This window comes from Perissodus microlepis, chromosome 7, assembly GCF_051167445.1.
Source record: "Perissodus microlepis isolate ML-2025 ecotype Zambia chromosome 7, ASM5116744v1, whole genome shotgun sequence".
Classification (NCBI taxonomy): Eukaryota; Metazoa; Chordata; class Actinopteri; order Cichliformes; family Cichlidae; genus Perissodus; species Perissodus microlepis.
In genome coordinates, this window is record NC_140467.1 from 44,325,337 (window position 1) to 44,348,035 (window position 22,699).

At 40.1% G+C, this 22,699-nt stretch overlaps 1 protein-coding gene across 3 annotated transcripts in view; it reads left to right on the top strand.

Annotated features, from left to right (window-relative positions):
- Positions 1–12,066, top strand: part of rgs3a (regulator of G protein signaling 3a) — a 120,482-nt gene extending 108,416 nt beyond the window's left edge. For all 3 annotated transcript variants that reach the window (XM_084935324.1, XM_084935323.1, XM_084935322.1), the window contains 4 exons: positions 7,430–7,531; positions 8,539–8,600; positions 9,645–9,811; positions 9,912–12,066. In XM_084935324.1, the coding sequence (XP_084791450.1) occupies positions 7,430–7,531; positions 8,539–8,600; positions 9,645–9,811; positions 9,912–10,112 (532 nt within the window). In that variant the 3' untranslated portion in view covers positions 10,113–12,066. The remainder of the gene's footprint in view (positions 1–7,429; positions 7,532–8,538; positions 8,601–9,644; positions 9,812–9,911) is intronic.
- The last annotated feature ends 10,633 nt before the right edge of the window (positions 12,067–22,699 follow it).

The window sequence follows — 22,699 nt, forward strand, 5'->3', positions numbered from 1 at the left end:
AAGAATACAATATGGAATACAATATACTTTTAATGTGAGTATATATCGGGTGTGCCTATTTTACAATTCAAGACCCCAAACACGGAGCAAACTGATAATACTGAGCAATGTGTGCCTAAACAGATCGGTTAGAAAAAAATGTAGCTTGATTGACTGCAGTAGGTAGAAAAAACCTTTGTCATCTAATAATACACATGCTGTCTTCTGGCACAGCCAAGGCAAGTGCAAGCTTGAAGCATGGTCTACAGGCCAGTGATAAAGTACTGTCATTTTTTTTAATCAATATGTTATGCAGCGCTCTTCATTTATTTGTAGTTCATATTATACTGTAATATTGCAACGATACATAGGACTACATCCATGCAGCATTTCTCTTAAGTTTGAACTCTTCTACACTGGCCAACAATCATGCTGACATATTAGAGCGTCAAGGAAAGTATATAAGGAAAGTTTAAAAAAAAAAGAAAAAAGATTACAGTTAAAAAGTAGTAATTCTCAGAATGCTGCTATTGAACCAAAAGATTTGTACTTGATTTTTCTCAGATGTAAGGTGGAACATTGGGGCCACATGAAGTAAACAATATTAGTCAAATTGTCAAAATGCGGAGATTAATCTTGCACCAGTCTCTGCTTTTGTCCTTGCTCTAATATAAGGATGTTGTTCTTCTTGGGTGCCATGGCCTTCAGCTTAAGTGGGTTCATACTGTGTGTGTTAGAGGCTAAGCAAGTAGCATTTCTACTACATGGTTCTGACACTGTTGAAGGTTGCATGAAAACAAAAGAGTGTCTTTTGTTCTTAAACTGTATGTCAGTCAGTCATGAAACTCTCTTCTGTCACCATCAGTCAGTAAAATAAGGATGACTCTAAATGTTCAGTGATGCGAGCCTCTTTTTGAATATACAGTTTTCACCCACTTCCAGTCATTTACCAATATGCCACACTGCAGACCAGTAGCAAGGGAAATATCTACTCATTAATAAGAATTCACCAAAATTCTCTATGCTATAGATTAAAATATGATGCACAAGCATGCTCGAAAGAAATTAAATATCAAATTACTTCGTTTGAAAGTAGGAGACTGATAAATAACATGAGAGCCACTTGAGCGAGAAGATGTAGATTAGTGTAAAGCGGAAAAATTACATCTGACATGGATAAATCATGCCAAGAATTAGCCATTTAAAACTTTAAGAAGGGTCTCTTTGGGCAAGGAACCAGAGAAGAGACGGTTGGGAGTGATGTGCAGCAAGAGGTCTAGATTGCAGCGACTCTGCCTCACAATTCACAGGACTTCTGCTACTAACATCTAGGTGCTAAATACCACAGGGGACCTTTAGAGGTCTTACAGAGTCCATGCCTTGGCTGGTCAGTGCTGTTTTTGCAGCAATACCAAAGCATATTAGGTAAAGGTGTTCCTAATACTTATGTCTACACATGGCTTATGTATCTATACAACTTTATCTTGATCATCATTTATAGCAAAAAAGACACAAATATGGTCTTTCTTCAAATAAGCATTCTTTCTAGCATCTTTATTCCACAGACAATGGATCACTGCATGGTGACAGCACTTTCAAACCAGTAGCAATAAAATCCATAAATCTGATACATGTTGATAGGTTCAGGATCAGAATACCAAAGCGTTAAATTGGTAATCTAACATCACTTCATAGAGATGCTAAATGCACACACATGGAAAAGGCACAAAAATTAAGAAAGATACTCAACAACTGTTGTTGGAAACACAACGCAAATGAGCATCTGTTCATTTCTGCCATTCTGTCTGACTTATGTATAGATTTTACACTGAATATATGCAGTGTTCTCATTAGTATTGCTGGATAGAGATTGGCCATCATTGAAATATAATACAGATAAAGCGGTTTCCTGCAAAATGATTAATATCCCTGTAATTGGTGCCAAGGTACAAGAACTAAGTCATTTTTTGTGGTGTGAGAATTGGCCAAGTGTCCACTGAAATGCTTGCAAATTTACTGCTGAGATTAACTACTTAAAGTTCCTATTTTTGAAGAAAAGTCCAAGTTATGCAGATGATATATATTATTACACTAAACTATATATTTCAGCTTAATAAATCACACTAAAAACCACAAAAAAAGGCATTTAGATGTCTGGGGCTCTTTCATTGTACATTAAAGTGATGAAACCTCAATTTTCCATTGCCCTTGAAACTCTATTTACAGTTTATAGGTTCATGCAGTGATAGCTCTACTGCAATGCTGAATACTTGTTAGTTCTACATGATCAGTCAGTGCTATGCTGTATGAGTCCTGCTACTGTTATAGCGCTCCATACAGCATTGTGGGATTACACAAATTCTTCTTTCTTGTCCACATTTATTCTATATTAGCCAGTACACAGGACAGCTAGTGTGCAACTGTTTTCTACTATCACGGTTTTTAGGTCCAAGCGACACAGTCTCAGAGGCCACTGTAGCTCCATGCTAAGAGAAAAAAGGTCTTTAAGCAAATTGTTCTGATGCAGCTCGTCACCTTGGACAGAAGACCCTCTCCCATTGTAGTCCAAGCCTCTCAAACCCCAATTGAGGGAATCTGCCTTTAAACAGTCCATGTGGATTGAGTGAGCCCAGGGTCCGCCTTCTCCAGACCCTTAGGGCTATATAAAGCTCCACCAGAGCCTCTCAGGGGTTAGAGGAATGTGATTGCCAAACAGAGCCCTGGACTTTTGACACACACTCACATGCAGTACATACTGCCTTCATGCTGGCACCCATGCTTCACACGATGGTTGATTTCTCAGAGAAATACCTGGAAAGGTAAGAGCAATTGTGTTGGGCGTGTGTGGATTTAACTGTGGTTTGAATGTTGTTAACGAGAATTAGAAACATCAGCAGGGAGATTGAGAAAAGTGTGAGCAGGGGCTGGTTTGAGTCCCACATGGATTATTGCTCTTAGGCTGGTAGGAAGCTATCTGACCTCTACATGGATCTCATTTGACAGTCACAATGAGGGAAAAGAATCCCCCGCGAGGCTGAAGGACTGAGACTATTTTGGAGGAAACAGCTTTTACTTCTAACTTGAGGCTGTCCCTTTTTCTTAATATACGCAGCCTGGATTTCAGGAATAGGATTGCTCATGTGGTCTTTGTGGCTAGGAAGGTGAGTTTCTCTGAAATAGAGCTCTTTTTTTAGCCTTGATTGAGGGAGATGGTGGACGTGATGGTGTTATATTTATAGACAAAATTTAGGACAATTCCCTTTTTCATTGTTCTTCCAGGAATATTCAAGGGCTACTTCCTGTTGGTTACAATTCCCATGATTATTATCTTGATGAATGTGGCTTGTGTTTCTGGACACCACTGTTTCGTGAGTGAAGAATCTACAATGCAAGTGCTTGCAATTTCCCCACATAAATCTCACAGTTATTTTGACACAACCCATGACCCATTATAGCGACACACACACAAATACACAAACAGGCACATGTGCCAGCACAGCGTTATTTGTGTGTCATGTCCAGCATCTAGTTCACAGGCAAACGGCCTTGAGTAAACAAGATCTGCTGTACACAAGACTGCGCAAATATGGGCTTAACAAAAGTTTAAGCACAGTTATTATGATAAATGTAGTGAGCGGTATACTGCAATGAAGTGGAGGATTGGATTTGTCTTGTGCTTATATGGTACACTGTGCTCTGCAATATGTCTGTCTACAGCTGTCTCCCCATGTGCTACAAGAGCCTTTCCCAGAGAGTGCGGCCTACTTTCAAGAACACCAGGAATAGCCAGGGGGGTGCTATTAGTACGACTAATGTGAGCCAAGCAAAGAGGGAATAAAGAGCATGGAAACCTGCAGATAATTGCAGCGCAAAAGACCTCTTGCTCCTTCACTCAAGCACGTAAAAGTGTTCTCTCTCGCAGAGACGCAAGCAGGCGCATAGCGTGCGTACACATTATACCTGCGCCTCACTTTTTGCAGTGGTCACTGTCTTTAATAAAGCAAAAACAGCAGCATAGATATGGAAAAGGACTAGAGGCCGATTTAGAGCTCAAGAGAGGCAGTAAAGAGGAACTTTAAATAGAGAGGTACTCAAGGTCAGAGGCTGTGACGACTGCGACTGTGTATGTACCATTAACACATAAAGAGCAGAGGTACAAAGAGCACCAGATAGATAACTGTTCAGCACAGTATTATGGTTAAGTGACTTTTGTCAAGTACAAGAAGACTTTCCATCTCCAGGACTGAACAAAATGATACATAAAATTATGTAACTGCACTTTCTTCTGCCTTTTTATGTGAGAAGCAGCAGGCTTTGTCAGTATTACAACTGCTTCATGTTTTTATGTTGCTCTTTTATTATTTTTATATGTGTGCTAATGGTTCAAAGGGGCTTTAACCAGGATGTTCTTCCTTTGTTTGGGTGATTATTTACATTAATGTGATTGTGAAGAGTCGTCCACACAAATCACTTAATCTAGCTCTGTAAGATAGTGAAAAACAGGACTATGTAAGCCTTTTTTGAATTGGTGGAAGTGGTGTTTACTTCCGTTGACCAAATAATCACACAGGCAATTTATTTCATGGCTGCAGCAGCAGAGTTCCTGCAATTACTGAAAGGCATACACAGAAACAAAGTGTTAATGTATTCCAGGCTGTGTTGATTTAAATAGAGAATGGTAACATGTGTCACTTGTTCCACAGCTGGCATTGTGTTTGAGTTTGTTTGTTTGTTTGTTTTAAATGGATGGAAAGATCATTTAAGAAGATGATGTAAGCTGCTTGGGTGTGCAGTATCCAGTGGCATCCACTTGGTGGCAGAAGAGAAACATACATTTCCTTTAGCTGTTGTGACATCATTGTCACATTATTGACACATGGGCTCAGCTTGTATAAAACCAGACAGAAATACATAAAGCAGCTTTGTGATGGGAAGGGTGAATTTTTCAGCTCTTATAAAACGCTCCTTTCTTTTTTTTTAAACTCACATGCACTTGCAAGACAGAGCTTTCCTTTATGTTAACACATGCCCAGCTTAAACGTAAATTGCCTCGGGTACAAACTAAATATAGAGCCGTCTAATAAACCCAGCCTTGATGTTACGAGTTTATTTAACAGCACAAGGTTTTTCTTTTTCTTTCCCAGCAGTAATATCCTTCAGACTCGAGCGGTTCACGAGGATGCCGTGTAAGAGCCCCGTACAGCAGTTAAACATCTGGATTTGAGTCTGTTTCACGCAGAGCGCTTGTGCTATAGCAATCAATGGATGAGTCATCTTCTCTTAAAGATATTTCCATTTCCCCGGTTACCTGGCCTGAAAAAAAGGCTCTCACATGGATTTTTCTAGATCTATATCTCAGCTACAGGGCTTTTTTCATAGAACATTTGCATTTTTCACCATTTTAGCATTAAAGGAAGTACAAAGGAGCACAAGAGTGATAAACACAGGCCCTTTTAGTTCCTGTTAATTTCACTGTACCAAAGACTGGCTGCATTTCTCCATCAGGGCACTTATTGTGTAGTTCTAAATTAATGGGAGGGAATGTAACAAAGCAGCCAGAATTTTAATTTCCGTCTGATTTTAGACAAGAAGGGCAGATGCTTATATTTTCAAAAAATATAGGGTATACTAATGCTATTAGTTTTTCTAACAAGGAAGCCAGTTTTTCCACAAGAAATTCTCTGCTGCTGCTTGTTTGCATGAAATCAGAATACTGTGTGCTTTGAAGCAGCTTGTGATCCATTTATTTCCTTCAGCTTATCCAGTCCTGGGTCATGGGAGACTAGAGACCATCCCAGCTGCAAACTAAAATAAAATTTAAAAAAATCTAAAACAGGAATATTACTATCTCAAAACATCTTCCAGAAAGATAATGAAAGAAAGAAAAACATAAATAGATAAAAGATCTCATCAGCACTTTCTTTTTCAGGTTACAGCTCTTTACAGTTTCCTTCTTTCTGGACTATCCCACAAGCACCCCATGTGAAACCATAAGTCTGAAAAGTGCAAATACTCCTTTTTTGTGGTCACACGATCCTGATTTTAAAGGAGCGATTAGCATTTTGCCAACCGTTCGTGCACTTGTGTGGTTACATGTGTACAGGCATGTTTCTACTTCACCTGCCCTGCAGCCTTTGGAAAAACTCAAATCAGCAGCGAACTTTGTTCTCTGTAGCTGCGACGCTACTTTTAAGCATTGCAAAAATTGCAAAAATATACGCAAACACACTGGTAGAGACTTTGAGTTTTCCAACACCTGTCTGGCATGAAAGCTCCAGTGAAGTGGGCACGAGCTGGCACAGGTGCAGAGGGGTTCTTTGAAATGGTTGTATGTCTGTTCTTTTATTACTCTCCATGAATATTCACATGCTATATTTGTGCTAATCCGCAAGTGCCGGGCTCTTCCGTCCTCCTGTGTGTGCATGTTTGAATGATAGCTGTCTATAACTGGAAGCCCTGTTTCTTAATTTGGGGTGTGCATGCTCTCCTGGGGGGGGTTGTCAGTTGGCAGGGGGACAGTATGCAGTGATTAGAGCCAGCCCAGCACACAACGTTGTGCTGCATTATTAGCAGGCCAGTCAATCCACAGTGGAAATCAAAAGCAGGGACTCAGGAAATGGGTGTTGAGTGAGGTCACATCCCAATGAGGCAGCACGTGCTCCAGGTCAGGAAAAGCCAGGACACGCACCATGGGATTATGGGAATACGCAGAATCCTGCTGGGGGGGCCCATGGGTACAGAGGACTGGTGTGCTACCTTATCTGAGACTCGATGTGGCGCATGCGCAGCAGGGCGTCTCTGTGTGTAAGATGGTTGGAGAAAGGTGAAACAGGTGAGGTGGGCGGTCAGGAGGGTGTTGGGTGCTGCTTCTGGATGAAAGCAGCAGAGCACTTGGGGATGTCACCGTGCGCCTTTGGCCTAGGTCAGTTTTCTCTCAGAAACCCCTCAAGGCACATGGAGAATGGCGTGATGAAACAGAGGAGTGAGGACTGAGTCTCTCTCCTCCTTCTCTGCCACATTCGTTTAGTCCCTGCCGAGGAACCTGCCAGGGACACATCTACAGGAAAGGCTGTTAGAGAAATTAGATTGACACGAGAGGCGCTGACAAGAAGCGGCGAAAAAAGGAAATTGACATCTGCTGCTGGAGAATTCTGTGCCATCACACCAACATATCCGGCTGACGACTAGAATGTACATAATGCTTACCTCCTTGTTTTTCTGGCTTTTGATTGGTTTGCTTTTGTATGGATTGGATTTACAGCACCGTGGAGCTTAATTGCTGATTCCATGCGTTGGATTGTTTCAGTTATGGATTTTGGACTTGGAAACTCAACAAACTTTCTTCCCATGTCTCCTTTTTTGTCTTCCTTCTCTATCCACTTCATTTCATTTTCTTACCCTTCCTTCCTTCACATCACTTCCTCCTCTCTTCTACCTTTCTTTCACTCAGGGCCAAAGACATGAAGAATCGGCTGGCTTTCCTGCGGAGGAGGAATGAGTCCCCAGGAAGCAACCCAGCCGGGAAGTTGGACAAATCTATGAAGTCAGTCAAGTAAGTGGCCACTTCCTGACAGCGTGTGCTTGTGGGTGTGTGTCAGACGGTTTTCTGGATCTCACCACAACTGGTGATGACCTGGCTCTTGGAAGACAGATATGTGGGCAGAGATGGGAGTGTGCTTGCAGTTTGGCATCAATTAAATGAATGGGAGAGTGTGTGTGAGTAAGGCTGGCATGCCAGAAGGAAGGAAGGCATAATGCTTGGATGCAGCCCTTTAACTTCTCTGTGAACTATATTCATCAGTTGAGTAGATTCATATTTATTTGTGTGGAACATTTGGCATCAAGTAGGCAGAGTAAATATCCATCCCCAATGTATTCAAGGTATAGCTAATATAACCATAATAATCATAGTTTTTGTGGCAGTGCATCTTATCTGGTCTGCTCGATTTAAAAAGGAAGTTAATCTGTCTTTGTGTCATTACTTAGAAGACGTAAGAACAAGGAAAAAGTGTAATATGCAACAAAGTTTGTTGGCGAGTCAGGTGAGGTAATAGAATATACTATGAAACTAAAATATTGTCCCAAATAAGGCCTGACACGTGGATTGCAGCGGGCTAAGATTGGCCGTTAAAAAGGCATACTTCATTGCAGGATACAAAAAAAGAAGGAAAAAAAAAGGATGAGAGGCAGCAGGGGGCAGACAGTTACCCATATGAGTAGGAGGTCTTAAACCAGGCTGCGCATCCTCATTGGCTGGCTGAAGCCACTCCCCCTCTCCACTGCCTTCCAAGTTGCATTGAATGCAACTATAAAAGCCTCCCCCCACCACTACAGTGGAGCAGACTCATGGCTCTCGCTGTTGTGACCATTCATAAGGTAGAACCGAATGTGAGAGACTAGACACAGAGTGGAAGGAAGCAGTGAGAGACAGAGAGATAGAGGACGTGTCTGCATCTGCATTTCCTCTCACCTGCCCAGCAAAGTTCTGCGGATGGGTCACACAATGAGAAACCTGGCTGAAATGGGCTTGTTAAAGAATCGCTCTGCTTTCATCTGCAGGCCCACCCCAGAGGAAGCGCTCAAATGGGGGGACTCGCTTGATAAGCTGCTGGCTCACAAATGTAAGTGACTGGATTTTTTTTCCTTTCTTCTCTCGACTTTTGCCTCATGTGTTTTACATTCTTGTGTTTTACATTCTTGTGTTTTACATTCTTGTGTTTTACATTGCTGTTTAGTGCAGCATGGTTTTAGACTCAGAGTGCATGCTTAAGGTGGTGAGGGAAGTAGATGAGCACTGAAACTATGCACTTACTGACATATACATGCACACACGTTGTTTATGTAAACGTGCAGCTTTCAGCAAGTTTCCATAATCCTAAAAGACACTATTCATAATTGAGACAGAATGACAAAGTGAGACCAACACAGGCATCCCGGTCTTGTGCTGCTATTCTGAGGTTTTCCACAATTCATCACCCACAATCTGCTCCCGATTCTTTTACAAAAGCCAAAAGCTGACACGACGCCAGCGCTACATCTGCTAGTCATTCGGTTTTGCTGGCCTCTTTATTTGCTCTCTTTTAATTTCCTCTCCTCCACTTCTTACCTCATTCCTGCTTACCAGAATGAGGTAAGAGATGACTGCGTGCATTGGCTCTGCTTATCAGCGTGGGTCATTCATGGGAACGGAAAGGTGCAGACAGGAGCTGTGGGAGGACAAGGTTTCCTGCTATTCTCTCTCCTGGATGCCTTCTTCCTTAAATCATTAACAGGACCAAAACTTAAAAAAAAACCAGACCAAAGTGCCTCATAGTTATTTTTCCCCCCCTTTTACACTGAAACAGTCACTTCTTTGTTCATTCGCAGCTTGTGCACAGGAGCAGCATTGCCATCATGCCCCAAATATTAAGGAATTACAGAGTCACAGGGGTGATGTCACTTAAAAGGCCGTTGAACAGTTGAATGTGCGCTGCTGTATTCAGGTTCTCTTTTTTTTCACGATTCACTTTATTCCAACCACATGACTCAAAAGGCCGTCACCGAGTTATTTTTAGACACTGAAACTCTGAGGAGGGCTTTAGCTTTGAGGTTGCCATGGCACTTTAGTCAACTCTCTCCTTGTTTATTCTCCTCCTTCCCCTCCCACCCCTCTGCTTTCCCCTCAGATGGTCTGGCAGCATTCAGAGCTTTCCTGCGCACAGAGTTCAGCGAGGAGAATCTGGAATTCTGGCTAGCATGCGAGGAATACAAGAAGATCAAGTCGCAGTCCAAGATGGCCTCAAAAGCCAAGAAAATATTTGCAGAATACATTGCTATCCAGTCTTGTAAAGAGGTGAGTGCGAATGAACGCAGACTGGAAAAAAGGGCTTGAAAATGGTAAAGGAAACATGCATTTATTCCTGGACTTATTCTCACTTATTTTGGCTCTGCAGGTAAATCTGGATTCATACACTAGAGATCACACTAAGGACAACCTGCAGAATGTGACACGCTCCTGCTTTGACCTAGCTCAGAGGCGGATATACGGGCTGATGGAGAAGGACTCATACCCCCGATTCCTCCGCTCTGAACTCTACTTGGACTTAATCAACCAAAAAAAGCCTAGCTCCACTTCAACTTCATCTTCGTCATAAGAGACTAGAAAAAAAAAGAAGATGAAGAGAAGAGAAAGATGATGAGAGTAAAAAAGAGGCCAGACTTGAAAAGTTATACGTAGAGTGGGTGGGATGTGCGCTTCTTTGTCTGCCTTTATTTTTTATTTTCGTCTTTCAGTCTGTTCATTATTTGCTGTTGTGGTGTGAGAGGTCACGGCAAACATATGGCACTGCAAAGGAATGTAGTTTACATAATTATGGGTGAATGGCTCGACTGATGAGTGGATGGATGGATGCAGACGCCCATGAGCAAGGGCTGGAGCAGGAGCTGGACGCTTGTCTCATCACTGATTTTTGTTCTCCTTTTTTCATTCATATTGTCAGCAAAAAAATATCAATTTGTTTGTGTTTTTGTCCAGTTGTACTGGAGTAAAGGAGGAGTTGCATCATAAAAAAAAAGAAATCCCTGCGACACGAAGACAGTCCGGTACTGTTTTATCACTTTTCCACCCCCTTCCTTTATTTCTTTTGAGAATTCCCTCCTTTGCTCCATCACGTCTCTCTCTGCGAAGCAACTTCAAAGCTGTCGGTACGACGCGACGTCCTCTTCCTTCACGTTCTCTCATCAGACTCTGTGACAGAGGAGGAAAAATCAAGCTGATGTCTGAATGAAAAGCCACCGGCGTGGCTCAGGTTTCACACGCATCCGTTTAAACCCTGCTTCCGCTCGAAGCTTCTATAAATGGCTTTCACCTTAGTTTGTTCATAAGACTGTGGAAAGACGACGTGAGTGTTCAGCACAAAGACAAAGACGGGCAAAGAACACAGACGTATAAGTAGTAGATGGACTGGAGCTGTGACAAAACGCAAATATGTGTCTCACATTAAAAGACATTAAAATCTACAAACACACAAAAAAAAAACAAGACGACTTGCTTCCCGTCTCCATAGACTGTTTACGACAAGGAAGGAAAATCCAAGAGGAAGAAGATTAAAAACATCTCCTTTAACATTGTAGCTCATTATGGACTAATCAAGGAACCATTCTCAGGACATTGCTATGACAGGTTACTGCTTAGTTTATGTGCTTTTCTGTTTCTGTTTTTATACACAGTTTTTTTTACATGCTTTAGGGTTCCAACATGCACTCCCCGCTCATACTGAGCAATACACGAGAGGTTGCTCGTTTCACAGAGAAAAGAAAAAGCTTCACGTGTACAAAGGTTTGCTATTTATTTAGATTAACTTGCTGGATGCTTCTGCAGACTTCTTCACGTCCTCCAAGGCACTCAGCTGAAAGCTCTCACTGTTCAATTTAACCACCAAACAGGTCCAGTGCTGTCCTGAACTTTTAAGTGCAATATTTTATTGTTTCTTTTTATTTTTTATTTTATTTTAATATGATATTTGGTTTGTTTCTTTGGTCGTTTTTTTTAATGGGGAAGACGGAACAGTTTGAGCTCTGTATTAACTTTATTTGTTAAGAGAAAAAAAAATACTTAGAGCTATAAGGTTGACTTACAGCGTAAACTTTCAAGAAGCATAAGTAGTTTAAGCAAGTGATTCTAACTGTGTGTTAACTCTCCCCTCCCCCCCGGCAGCAGGCAGCTGGGGGAAGGGGGCAATATGGTTGTAAATATAATTCTTTAAGAAAAATATGTGATAGCACATTTAAAAAAAATGAAACAAAAAACCCCCAAAAAAGCCAAACAAGTCCCTGCTGGTGATGAACGTGGGACCCGGCTGTATCTATGTAAATATGAGAGACTCAAAACTATAAGATGACATGTATTGTTTAAAAAATAAAAATAAAAAATTAGGTGAGCGAGAGCAGGTACAGTCTGCTCTTTTCCCTGGTCATACACTGCTTGTAAGGAGTATCATTATCACTGTTTACAATTCAAAATGCATCTCCGGTAATAGCAAGTGAAAACAGTAGAGTACATGTGGTGTCATTGCTAATGATAAATAAACCAACCAACTGATGACATAAGATGTCTCTTGTCTGTGGATTATTTTTCTCTTTTATGTTATTTTGTTTTTAATGCCTATCTGTGTTGGTCACAAACATGCTGAGATGTAATGCGATGTGCTTTTCAGGTGGTCCGTGAGCTCCCGCACACACTCCCAGAGAAACAAAACACATGCATTAAGCATGAAGTTTCCCGAAGGAACTGTTGACATTTTGGAAAATGCATTCATTTGCCTTTTTGAAGCTAGCCTCAGCACATAATTATATTAGGTGAGCATAAAAACTGGATGACATTTAGTCTGGCTTAGTCAAGCACACACCAGACGTCTTTTGAAAGGAAGTTGTAATTTTGGGCAGTTTTTTGTGTTACATTAATTTCTTTCCACACACCTATCAAGCCGCAACTTCAGTTTTTGATATGTGACAAGTCTTGAGTGCTTGAACTGAAGGCTCTTCCAAGAGGCGATACTACTGATGGAAGTATTTAACCCAGAGTGGGGCTGTCCACTTGGTGGTCCTGAGGGTTCAGTCACTATTAAAAACGTGACTGAACTGTAAAAAAAGATGTGGGAAATTTCCGATGTGAACATTATGGACTGAGAAGATCAAACTATCTGGAGAGGAGTGAAAGAGGTCATCTACGTCCATTGTGAACGACCATCGTTGAACAGAGGTGGTGGCTTTTGACACCAGCTGTCAGCCACCTACAACTCAGACTTCTCAGGCGATTCAACCCCCACTCACCCCTCGATCCATGTGACCTTAATAACATGACGGCAGGGTGGGAAAGAATTCACTCCTCGGCCACTGTGGCCATAATGACCCACACCTTGTTTAACACCTTTAAAAAAAGATCCTTTTTATTAATTTTTTAGTTTTATAATAAATCTTTAAACTGCCAAATATAAAACAATTAAAATAGACAGTTGTTTTCAAACCTTGCAAACGCTCAAAAAGTGTGGCTTTAGAAAACAATTTGGGACAATGATTGTGAACATTGAGACTTGCCCTGATCCCAGCTGTCTTATTTTCTAAAAAGCGGACGGTGTAAATGTGACACAGGGTTGAGGGCTGGCTGGGTTTTTGGGTTGGGATGAGAGAAACAGTTGGAGGTCTGTGAGAGTCGTGTGTGTGTGTGTTTGTCTGTGTTTTTGGGGGGGTGGTTGATCAGTCTGAAGTGGCGTTGGAGACAGTAGTAACAGCACCTAATCCTCTTTACCAGTTGCCATCTGTTTTGACAGACACAGCTTCTTTTTTCCAAAAGTGCTTCCTCTCTGAAGTGCTTCCCCTTGGCCGTCTCTATGTATTGAAAATATATACTTTTGTTCATTTTCTTTTTTTTTTGCTCATCCTTTCTACCAAACAAAGTTCATACTCATGAGCTACTTTGCCAATTCTTTTTCCTTCCTTCATGTCATTTGTGTCACTGTTTTTAAATTCAGCTGTCAACTCCAAAACACATCCATCTCACATTTCCTGCCCAGATCCCTCACGTCCCGCAACCATGTCTCTCAGTCTTTCCTCCTCTGCGACAGCCTCTTATCGCACCATTCCTGTCAAGTGATAACTTGCTACCAGGATATTGCATGACAGCTAGTACAGTTAGTTTCATTTTTTTATATAATTTTTTACTGTACTTTGCTTTTCAGTTTACCAGAATTCACAGGCACACATAAAAAAAACTAGAAAAAGAATGATATATAAAATTCCAGTTTCTGACTTCAACTTGCTCGCTTCTTGATTTCTTAGTTTTTTGCATATATTTGTCATAATTGCATGTTTCAGATCATCAAACTAATTTTAAGAACTGCAGGTCTCACTTCCCTCAGTTAAGGTCAGTGTTCATGACTCACAAAAGGCTTGTCTCACATAAACAAAAAACATCTTAATGATCCACAAGACTTTGGGGAAAATATTCTGTGGACTGACAAGACAACAATTAGACTTTTTTGTTACCTCTGGTGTAAAACTAACAAAGAATTTGTTGATGGACATTTAAAGCTCTTCTTTGGATGCTGGCTGCCATTTGTTCCATTCTCTGTCAGATGATCCCCAACTGTGTCGATAATGAATGATGGATTGGACTCCTGGGAGGCTGATAGTGTTATATTGTGTGTTTTTCTGTCTAAATATGCTTTTACTATATTGCTACCATGGATGCAGCCACTCCCAATCAGTTGCTGGGATGGTGGATCCAAATCACATGGTACTTTCCTGCCTTCATAGTTCCATCTGTTTTGGCAACATCCCAAACCATGACAGAGCCTCCACCAGTCCAGTCCTTGAACCTGAAAATAGTCAAGTACAAGACCAGACTGACACTAAGTGAAAAAACAGCCACTTTCCAAGAAAAAGTTTTGAAAGACTTTCTTAAAAAAAACCTGGAGAATTATTGCTCAAGATTACTTTATGAAATTTTTAGCCTGTATTCTTGTAAGCAAAATACTAAGAAATGAGGGGTGACTCAATACTTCTTCATGGTACAGCATCACACAGTAAGTGACAAAAGACGTGAAGCACATCAGATGTATCCATTTATGATTTGAGTACTCACAGGTTCTATTTTTGGTTTTTCTGGGGCTGACCTCGCAGCCACAGGGGGATCTGACACCTAACTGAGAGGTGAGCAAGAGGAGGACACTCTGTATAATTCACCCTCCACACAGAAAAAGACTATAGCAAGCTCTAACTACCTATGCAATGACAACCAAAATGACTTTCTAGCTATCGAGCATGTAAATTTGTGTCAAGCTAATCTAGAGTGAGGCTAGTTCAGATAAGACACACAGCTAGCTTTCTGTTGCTTATTCCATGGAAGCATGACACATTCTAGCTAGTCTTGCACAGTACTGCATATTGCTGCTGTAAAAAGTTGGGAATCTCTGTTTAATTTGGTTGCTTCAGCCACTCAAGGAAGTTTATGTGACTTGGTTTAAACTTGGATTGCCAATGCCGCTTCAAATAGCTTTATACACCATTCATAACAGCATTTCCAAGACTGTTTCAAGTTCATACAATTTATGTCAGAAATATTAAAACATATGTTTAACATCATCACTGGGCAATCACTGGGTGATATATATAATATAGTTGGATATTTTGCATAGCGAAGAGAAAGCATGTGAACTAAACAGAATCATGACACACTGTCTTGCTGGATTCAGCGGCGGTTCCCTGCTTATATCCCATGTATCTGTGCAGCAGTCACAGGGGCTTAAGCCTCACTTAATCCTTAATTCTCAGATCAGCCTATCCTTTCAGCTCTGGCACGTTTGCAAAAGAAACATCATATCTTCCCTTCTGCCCTCGATGACTCAGCAAACCCCTCAATCCTGGAAGCTGTTGAGGGACTTTAATCTGCGTTTATTTGTTCCTTACTCCAATGTGTGCATACTTCAATAAACAAGCCTGTTATGTTAACACTATTAGCCCACGTCCCAGCAGTTATTTTAGAACAATGATGTAGATACAAAAGAGGTATTCATCCTGCTACATTCACTGCATTTCCTGACCAAATTCATGCGAGTCAACGACTCTGGAACCCTTTTGCACATGTGGATGGGAGTAGAAAGAGAATAAACTTTCTTTTTGTCTTTTATATCATTAAACTACATTTAAAAAAGTGTCAGTACATTTTCCCTTGTGTCTTATTTAATTTCCTCAGAAAGATGTACAATTATCTTCTGAGGTTTTATCCTTATCGAGCTGTTTTCACATGAACCCGATTTATTGTCCTAACAAAGCTAATGAGATGGAGAGCAGCGATGTCCACAAGTGAACCAGACAAAAACAAAGATTTAACGTAACCCCTGGAGGTAAAGAGGAGAAAAGGCAGGTGTTCCACAACAAAACACTTTAAATGATGAATGCTGTGAGTGAAGTAACGCTAATCCTAAATACACTTCACTAATAGGATTGTAATCAACTGAAAACCCACTGACTTCATCAGATTACAAGCCAGGAAAATCCTACAGACACAGTGTTGTTACCTGAACCTGCTTCTTGAATAGAACATAAGATGTCTACATTTAGATACATCCGTAATTACGTCAGTGCCATGAAATGCTTTGTTCTGTTGGTTTTATTAATTTGCTCATCTGGGATAGGCTCCTTGTCCCCTGCTAAGTTGAACTAAGTGGAAAAACACGGATGGATTTCTGTCTCCCCAAAAACTGCTTAAACCAACAGGGAAAAAATTCCCATTCCCCCTTTTTCCTGCTCAGCATTATCATGAGTAAAATATTGATGAAGTCCCTTTTTTTATAAAAGGAAGGGGAAAAAATTATGTTTAGAAAAATGTTTCTGGTCCCAGATTTGATTCTGCCAGCTGGTGTCTGCCTGTGTGGGTTGTTTTCAGTAAGGTGGGGCTTTAATCTTTACAGATAACAATAATTAAAAACAAAAAAACAAAAAACATCCCCCCCCCCCCCCAAAAAAAAATAAAAATAAATAAATAAATAAATAAAATAAAAATAAAAATAAAAATAAACACAGAAGCACCAAACAGAGATAGTCAAACTAAGATTAATTTTAATACTACCATTTGGCAAGATAGAGAGAACAACGAAACACAAAGGGACCTTTACATAAACACAGATTGAGACAGAGGGAGGAAATGAATGTGGAAATTCGGAAACAAATAAACACAAATCACAAACTCAAGTAGAAAATGAAGCTAAATAAAGGCCAAGGAATCAAAACTAAAACTAGAATAGTAAAACCATCTGAACAACCAAAACATTACAACATCTAAAACTAAGATTTCAAAGCATAAAACAAAGGACAGAACAAAATCTCTTCACTAGAATTAGAATTAATATGAATAGAGAAATATTAATATTGAGGGAGAACATGATGCAAACTTAAAAGAAATACAAGCCCTATAAACATTAATTAGATTTTTGAAATATATCTATCATTCAGATTTCTAACAAGAAGAAAATGCAAACTACTAAGAACCTAAACTAACATTAGCATAACACTAGCATTAACTAAACCAAAACCAAACAATGCAGCAAAAATACAAAACACAAAACCCTGAAGCGAAAGCCAGGGGCCATGACAGTGTGGCTTTTGGCACCACATCATATGACAGCTGGGACAGACTCCAGCCCCCCTGCAAACCTAAACTGGATAGGCAGTTAAGAAAATGGATTGAGGAGAGAAGACACCATACTAGCATCTGGTTAATGTGATGCAGTGGATTATGTCATTGGCAAAAGAGCCGGCAAACTAAAGTTAGCAGTGCACTTTCTAATGTCGATATTTGTTTGGCGGAAGCAGGATGAAAACAGTGTGGATATTTGAATCTTAGATATGAACTATAGCAGTGGAGCTAATGTGTGCTGCTATTTAAAGTTTGTGGCTTTTACAAGCATGCAGAGAGTTGCTACCTGCTTAGCATCACCGTAGTGATAGTCTGTAGTGACATTACCTTGTATTTATGCAAATACAAATTTGCTTTGATATATATACACATATATATTAAAAAAAATTTCCCCGCTCGCCCCCGCTGGCTCCCCAACAGTGCTGGCTGAATTCCAACTCCAAACCATGAACGAGCCTTTACCATCTTACCAGTTATCCAGTTTGCTTAACTTTGTAAGGAAAAACTCCACACCATTGCTGAGGATATGCAAATTTTTGGAGAGCCCTATGGGAATCAAAGTCCAAAAATTCTTGAACTTTTTGCAAACAGTCTGTTAATAACAAAGTTCCCAGAGATACAATTTCAAACTAGTTCTTTGCTAAGTTGTTTGCCTGCTGAGCTTTGTGTCTTTTTTATGCTTGAATGATTCATAGGTCGGTGTCAAGTGGCCTAACAAACAAAAATCATTTCTTTGAAAATGTTTAGGTACAAAGACTAGACTGACAAGCAGTGAAAAAGCAGCCGTGGTCCAAAGAAAAACTCTGGAGAACTACTGTCCAAGAACACTGTTTTAAAAATTACAAGGAAGTCTGGCTCCTTGGAAGCAAAAGATAAAGAAATGAGGAGTAGCTTACGACTTTAGCTCTGCACTGTAAGTACCGTGGATGCTTCAGTTAATGTTCACGTCCAAAAATCAGAAAAAAAGAAGCTATTACGTCAACAGGCTATTTCTCAAATTGCTGATGCATGTTTTCTTGGAATACTTTGAGCAGCATAATCACTAGCTCTGAGTCTAACCTAACACCTTTGGGTTGTGGTTGAATAGCACGAATGCGCAGCGGTCAAAGCACAGATCAGAGAGGTTTCCCCACATCTCAAACACCATGGACCGATGCCTGTTAGAAGCAAAGAAGGGCCTGCCTTATTTGGGCATGCTGTTCTTCATAAAGGTCACAGTGAGTGCGTGGATCACGAGAAAATGCAGCAACAACAAAAAATCCCATATGCAGGTCCTTCACCAGCAAAAATATTGACTCATAGGAGGAAAAGTAAAGGTGTTACACTGACACGAAACATGGTTGTTATTTATATAAAACAAAAGCCCAATCTAGATTAAGTTTAAGAAAAAATCTAATAACAATCACAGTTGCTTTGAAAGCATCTTTATAAGCCAACTGGTGTTGAGCAGTGTATCAGAGCTCCTCAAATTCTTTTTTTGTATTCTTATCAAATCTGATCACTTCTTTATTCCCCCCCCCCCCAAATCTCTGTATATCCTACTTACCAGACTGCTGGTGGCAACCTCACCAACAGTTACACAACTTATTTCCTTCCCCTGTGCACCTTAATTCAGATTAATGAGCCTACTGTGTGGAGCTGGCATTAGTCTGTGTGTGTCATCCAAAGTCGTTATGTGATACAGGGGAAATGCATCAAGCTTGTGAAATCACCGGGGGCGCGTCACGCCGAACTCACTGTCCCTAAATCTAGTTTGACTCATGGGTAGATTAAAATGTTTCATCACCAATTACTGTTGGAGTAAATGTGCATGGGGATGCATTTTTTCCCCGTCGTTAGATCTTGGTTATTAGCTTTGTCACGCTGTCTTTTATGTGAGTTCTGTGGGTTCTCGAAGATCTGGATTGTACCTGTAAAGCAATGTAGGTCAACTTCTGTTGTTTTTAAAATGTGCTGTATAAAAGAAATTGACTCCACTTGACTACACTCTAAGAAGAAACAGATTTCTAGAGGGAGCGAGCGACAGGTTTTTAATCGCGGGTCTTCATAAAAATGGGGATTTACATAGTTGCTGTAGCTGCAAAACTTGTGCTATTCATGTGACAAGAAAATACTATACATAAAAAAACAAAAAGTGGACTGAAAGCTTTTGAGACAGTTTCACTTTTAATCTAAAAAGAACGTGATACTTGAAGTTTAGCAGGCTTTTAAAAAACTGAAAAACTAGCGAAAACTGAATGATGACCCATAATGGGAAATGGTAGCATGGGATCATAAACTTTCTTTGAGCTGATTGCTATCTGTCTTCCATATTTGAGGACCTCAGCTCAGAAAATGACCGAAAACATGTTTCATGCATTGATGAAATACCCATAACAACTCAGTCTTGGGCAACAATCAGAACTGTACCTCTCTTTTCACCAGACATACAATTCAATCGCTTGTCATCGCTTTTAGTGCTGTACTTTTCACCCAGCTTTGTTTACCACTGTATAGTACACTCAGATCCTCCACTCCTCCTGACCTTGCCAGATAAGGTCGAACTACTCATCTGTCCGCTGCTGCCATGTGGCTTTGGATTATCTTAAGGCCACGGCTTGGAACATAAGGAGAAGCTGGGACAGAATCGAGGGAAGCTGGAAGAAAAAGGATTGGGGCTGTGGCACTGTGCACTAATACACAGATTCAATGAATGGGATTTCCAGTAATTTTTCTAAATGTGGAGTATATTTAACTGGTGATTTAATTTATGATCCGACAGAGGTGGAAATTGAGGATGAGGAAACTAACACTGCGCTGTTACTATGGGTAACAAAAGTCCGTTTAGTAGTCTGTAAAATAGTTCCCCTTAAATGGAGATCAAAGTGCATTTTCAGGCATAATGTGAATTCATTTAGCCAGCTTGTATCAGCTGATCATCAGCTGACTTCTCTGAATAGACAGATTCTCTTTAGAGGGGTATTTTGGAAATCCTATTATTTGATTTGCAGCTGCTATTTATAGCGAGCAGAAGTCAAACCATTTAACATTCTGCATTCACTCACATAATAAAACCCATGTAATCTGATTTGATCACAGACAACATTCACAAAGTTAACTGATGAATTTCAGAATGTCGATTTAGACTGGTTATTAGTATTTACCAAACTGTCTGGTCAAGCGACTGAAAGATTAGAAAATGTTGCCTGATCTGATGAGTCTCGACTTCTGCCATGACATGATAGCAGAAATTGAGAGCAGCTACTTTCAGTAGGTGCCATCTAGGACTACTGAGCAAAGACCCATCTCCTCTAATCTCTTAACCAAATGTTGTGTTTACAGTGTAGTGAATAACAAGGAAGAAGAGCTTTTCCTAGTATCAACACTTCCACACCTAAGAAGGAAAGTGTTATAATTTGGTTATATGTAAACAAGCAGACAAGCGTTAGCCTGATACGATAGGATGGTAGGGAGAGAATTTGGTCTAAACAACTTGAAATCATGGAGCCATCCTTCCTTGTATTGACAGTTCAGGCTGCTGCTTGTGGTGTAATGCCATTGGTGATATTTCCTCTGCACACTTTAGGTCCCTTAGTACCAACTAAGAGTTGTTTAAACACCTCAGTCTACTCAAGTATTGTTGTTGTCCAACCCTTTATGACCACAGTGCACCCATCTTCTCATGACTGCCTCTCACAGGATAACACACTATGTCACAAAGCTGAAATCATCTCAGAGTAATTTGTTGACATGACAATGATGTGAGTGTACTCAAATGGCCTCTGCAGTAACACATGGATGCCCAACCTGGTACTGGCAAGATGTTCCAAAAAAAGAGAAAGGTTTCCAGTGAGATATGTCTACCATACCTTCAGATTTATCACAAAAGGTTTAAATCCAACTTCAAAGTTGTTATTTTTTCAAATGTTTTATGGAACTTTGAAAAAAGTCTTAATGCAACCTAAGAAAAACAAAGAAATGAAATCAGTAAAAGAAAACATATCATCAATCATAGCACTTCATTTACCCTTCTTTTATTCAAATTGATTTTTTATTCATTTTCAGGTTTTTTTTTTCCTTGTTTGTTTCCTTGGCGATTGTGTGTCATGACATAAATTTGATCCCCTACATTTCCTGCCTAACAAACCAAAACACAAAGACACACATTAGAAACTCCTTGGCACACATATAAACCTGGCCCACACGTACCAGTCAATACAAAGTTTACACATGGATTAAGTGTACTGAGCTGTATCTGCAGGTGGTTGCCACAGCTGAATGATTTATCCATTTTCCACCTCTCTGTCACAGACCCTTGGTTATGCAACAATTTAACACTAACCAGACAGCCTTTCAGCTTTTCTTGCTTTCCAGTTCTTGACTTATCTTCTCTGTCCTACCTTATTTTATGTTTCCAGTTTGCTGTGTTTGTTCATACAATGCAGTAATAAGGCAAATGTCAGCTGCAGCCAAGAAGCATTTTTGCTCCTCCTTATAGAAACAACACAAATAACAGATTTCAGAAATAACAGAAAATGGCCTGGGTGGGCAAGTGGGAAGCAAAACAAAATCGTGACCACTGCCTGTATGGAGGATACCTGATTGCAATCAGCTATTACATACAGTAACAAGCATCCAAGATACATTTGGAAAAGATCTCCCCTACTTATACAAAGGCCCCATTTGCAGAAATAGAAATATGTTGGCAGCACGTATGACTCTGAGCTCAGTTGTATAAAGTTTGTCCTCCATCAGCAAGAATGATGAGCTAAAGGGGGTTTACAGTAGTTTCCATCTTGGCTGTGAGTCATACATCTGCAAACTGGATCTCCTTGAGATTTATGTCAGCCAAGTCTGTGCAAGTTAATGCAGGAAAGCCACAGAATGAGTAAGTATAATCATAATGGCAGATGAACAGAGATATGAACAAACAAATCAGAATATTTATGATAATAAAAACATAATGAATAAAAGTTTACGTTGTATTTTTAAAATTATATTAATAGAAAAGTAAGAAAGGGCATGGTGATAAGAATAAATAAGCAAACAGGCATTAAAGAGGATTAGGGATCTGAATGACGATGAACTCTTTCCCCTCTAATTAAGTTCTCTTTACAATGTTCTGTTTCTCTGCATTTCTACATCCACATATTTAACTGTTATGCATTGATGCAAATGCTTGTTGCTTGTTTACAAATTTCATGCTGTGCTCACAGTCGAATGCACTTACATATTTCCTAGAAGGACAAAAATCTATTGAAAAGTCATTATACCGTGTGTGTGTGTGTGTGTGTGTGTGTGTGGCTGCAGAATGGAAAACATTAACTATGAGCTTAACCACAGCTCGATGCTCTCCAAGTAATTTTTTACAGATTGGATCAAAAAAAAAAAAAAAACATCACAGTAAAAATAGTCGATCACCGTTTTAGGTTTGTGCAACCCTCAACAACAGCTTAGGTATTAGCAAGTATTTCCATCTGACACCTACATATCTTCAAGAGCCAAAAACAAGAGGGAGAGGTCAAACCTCTGAGTGATAACATCCATTTAGAGCAGCTCTGGATTCGT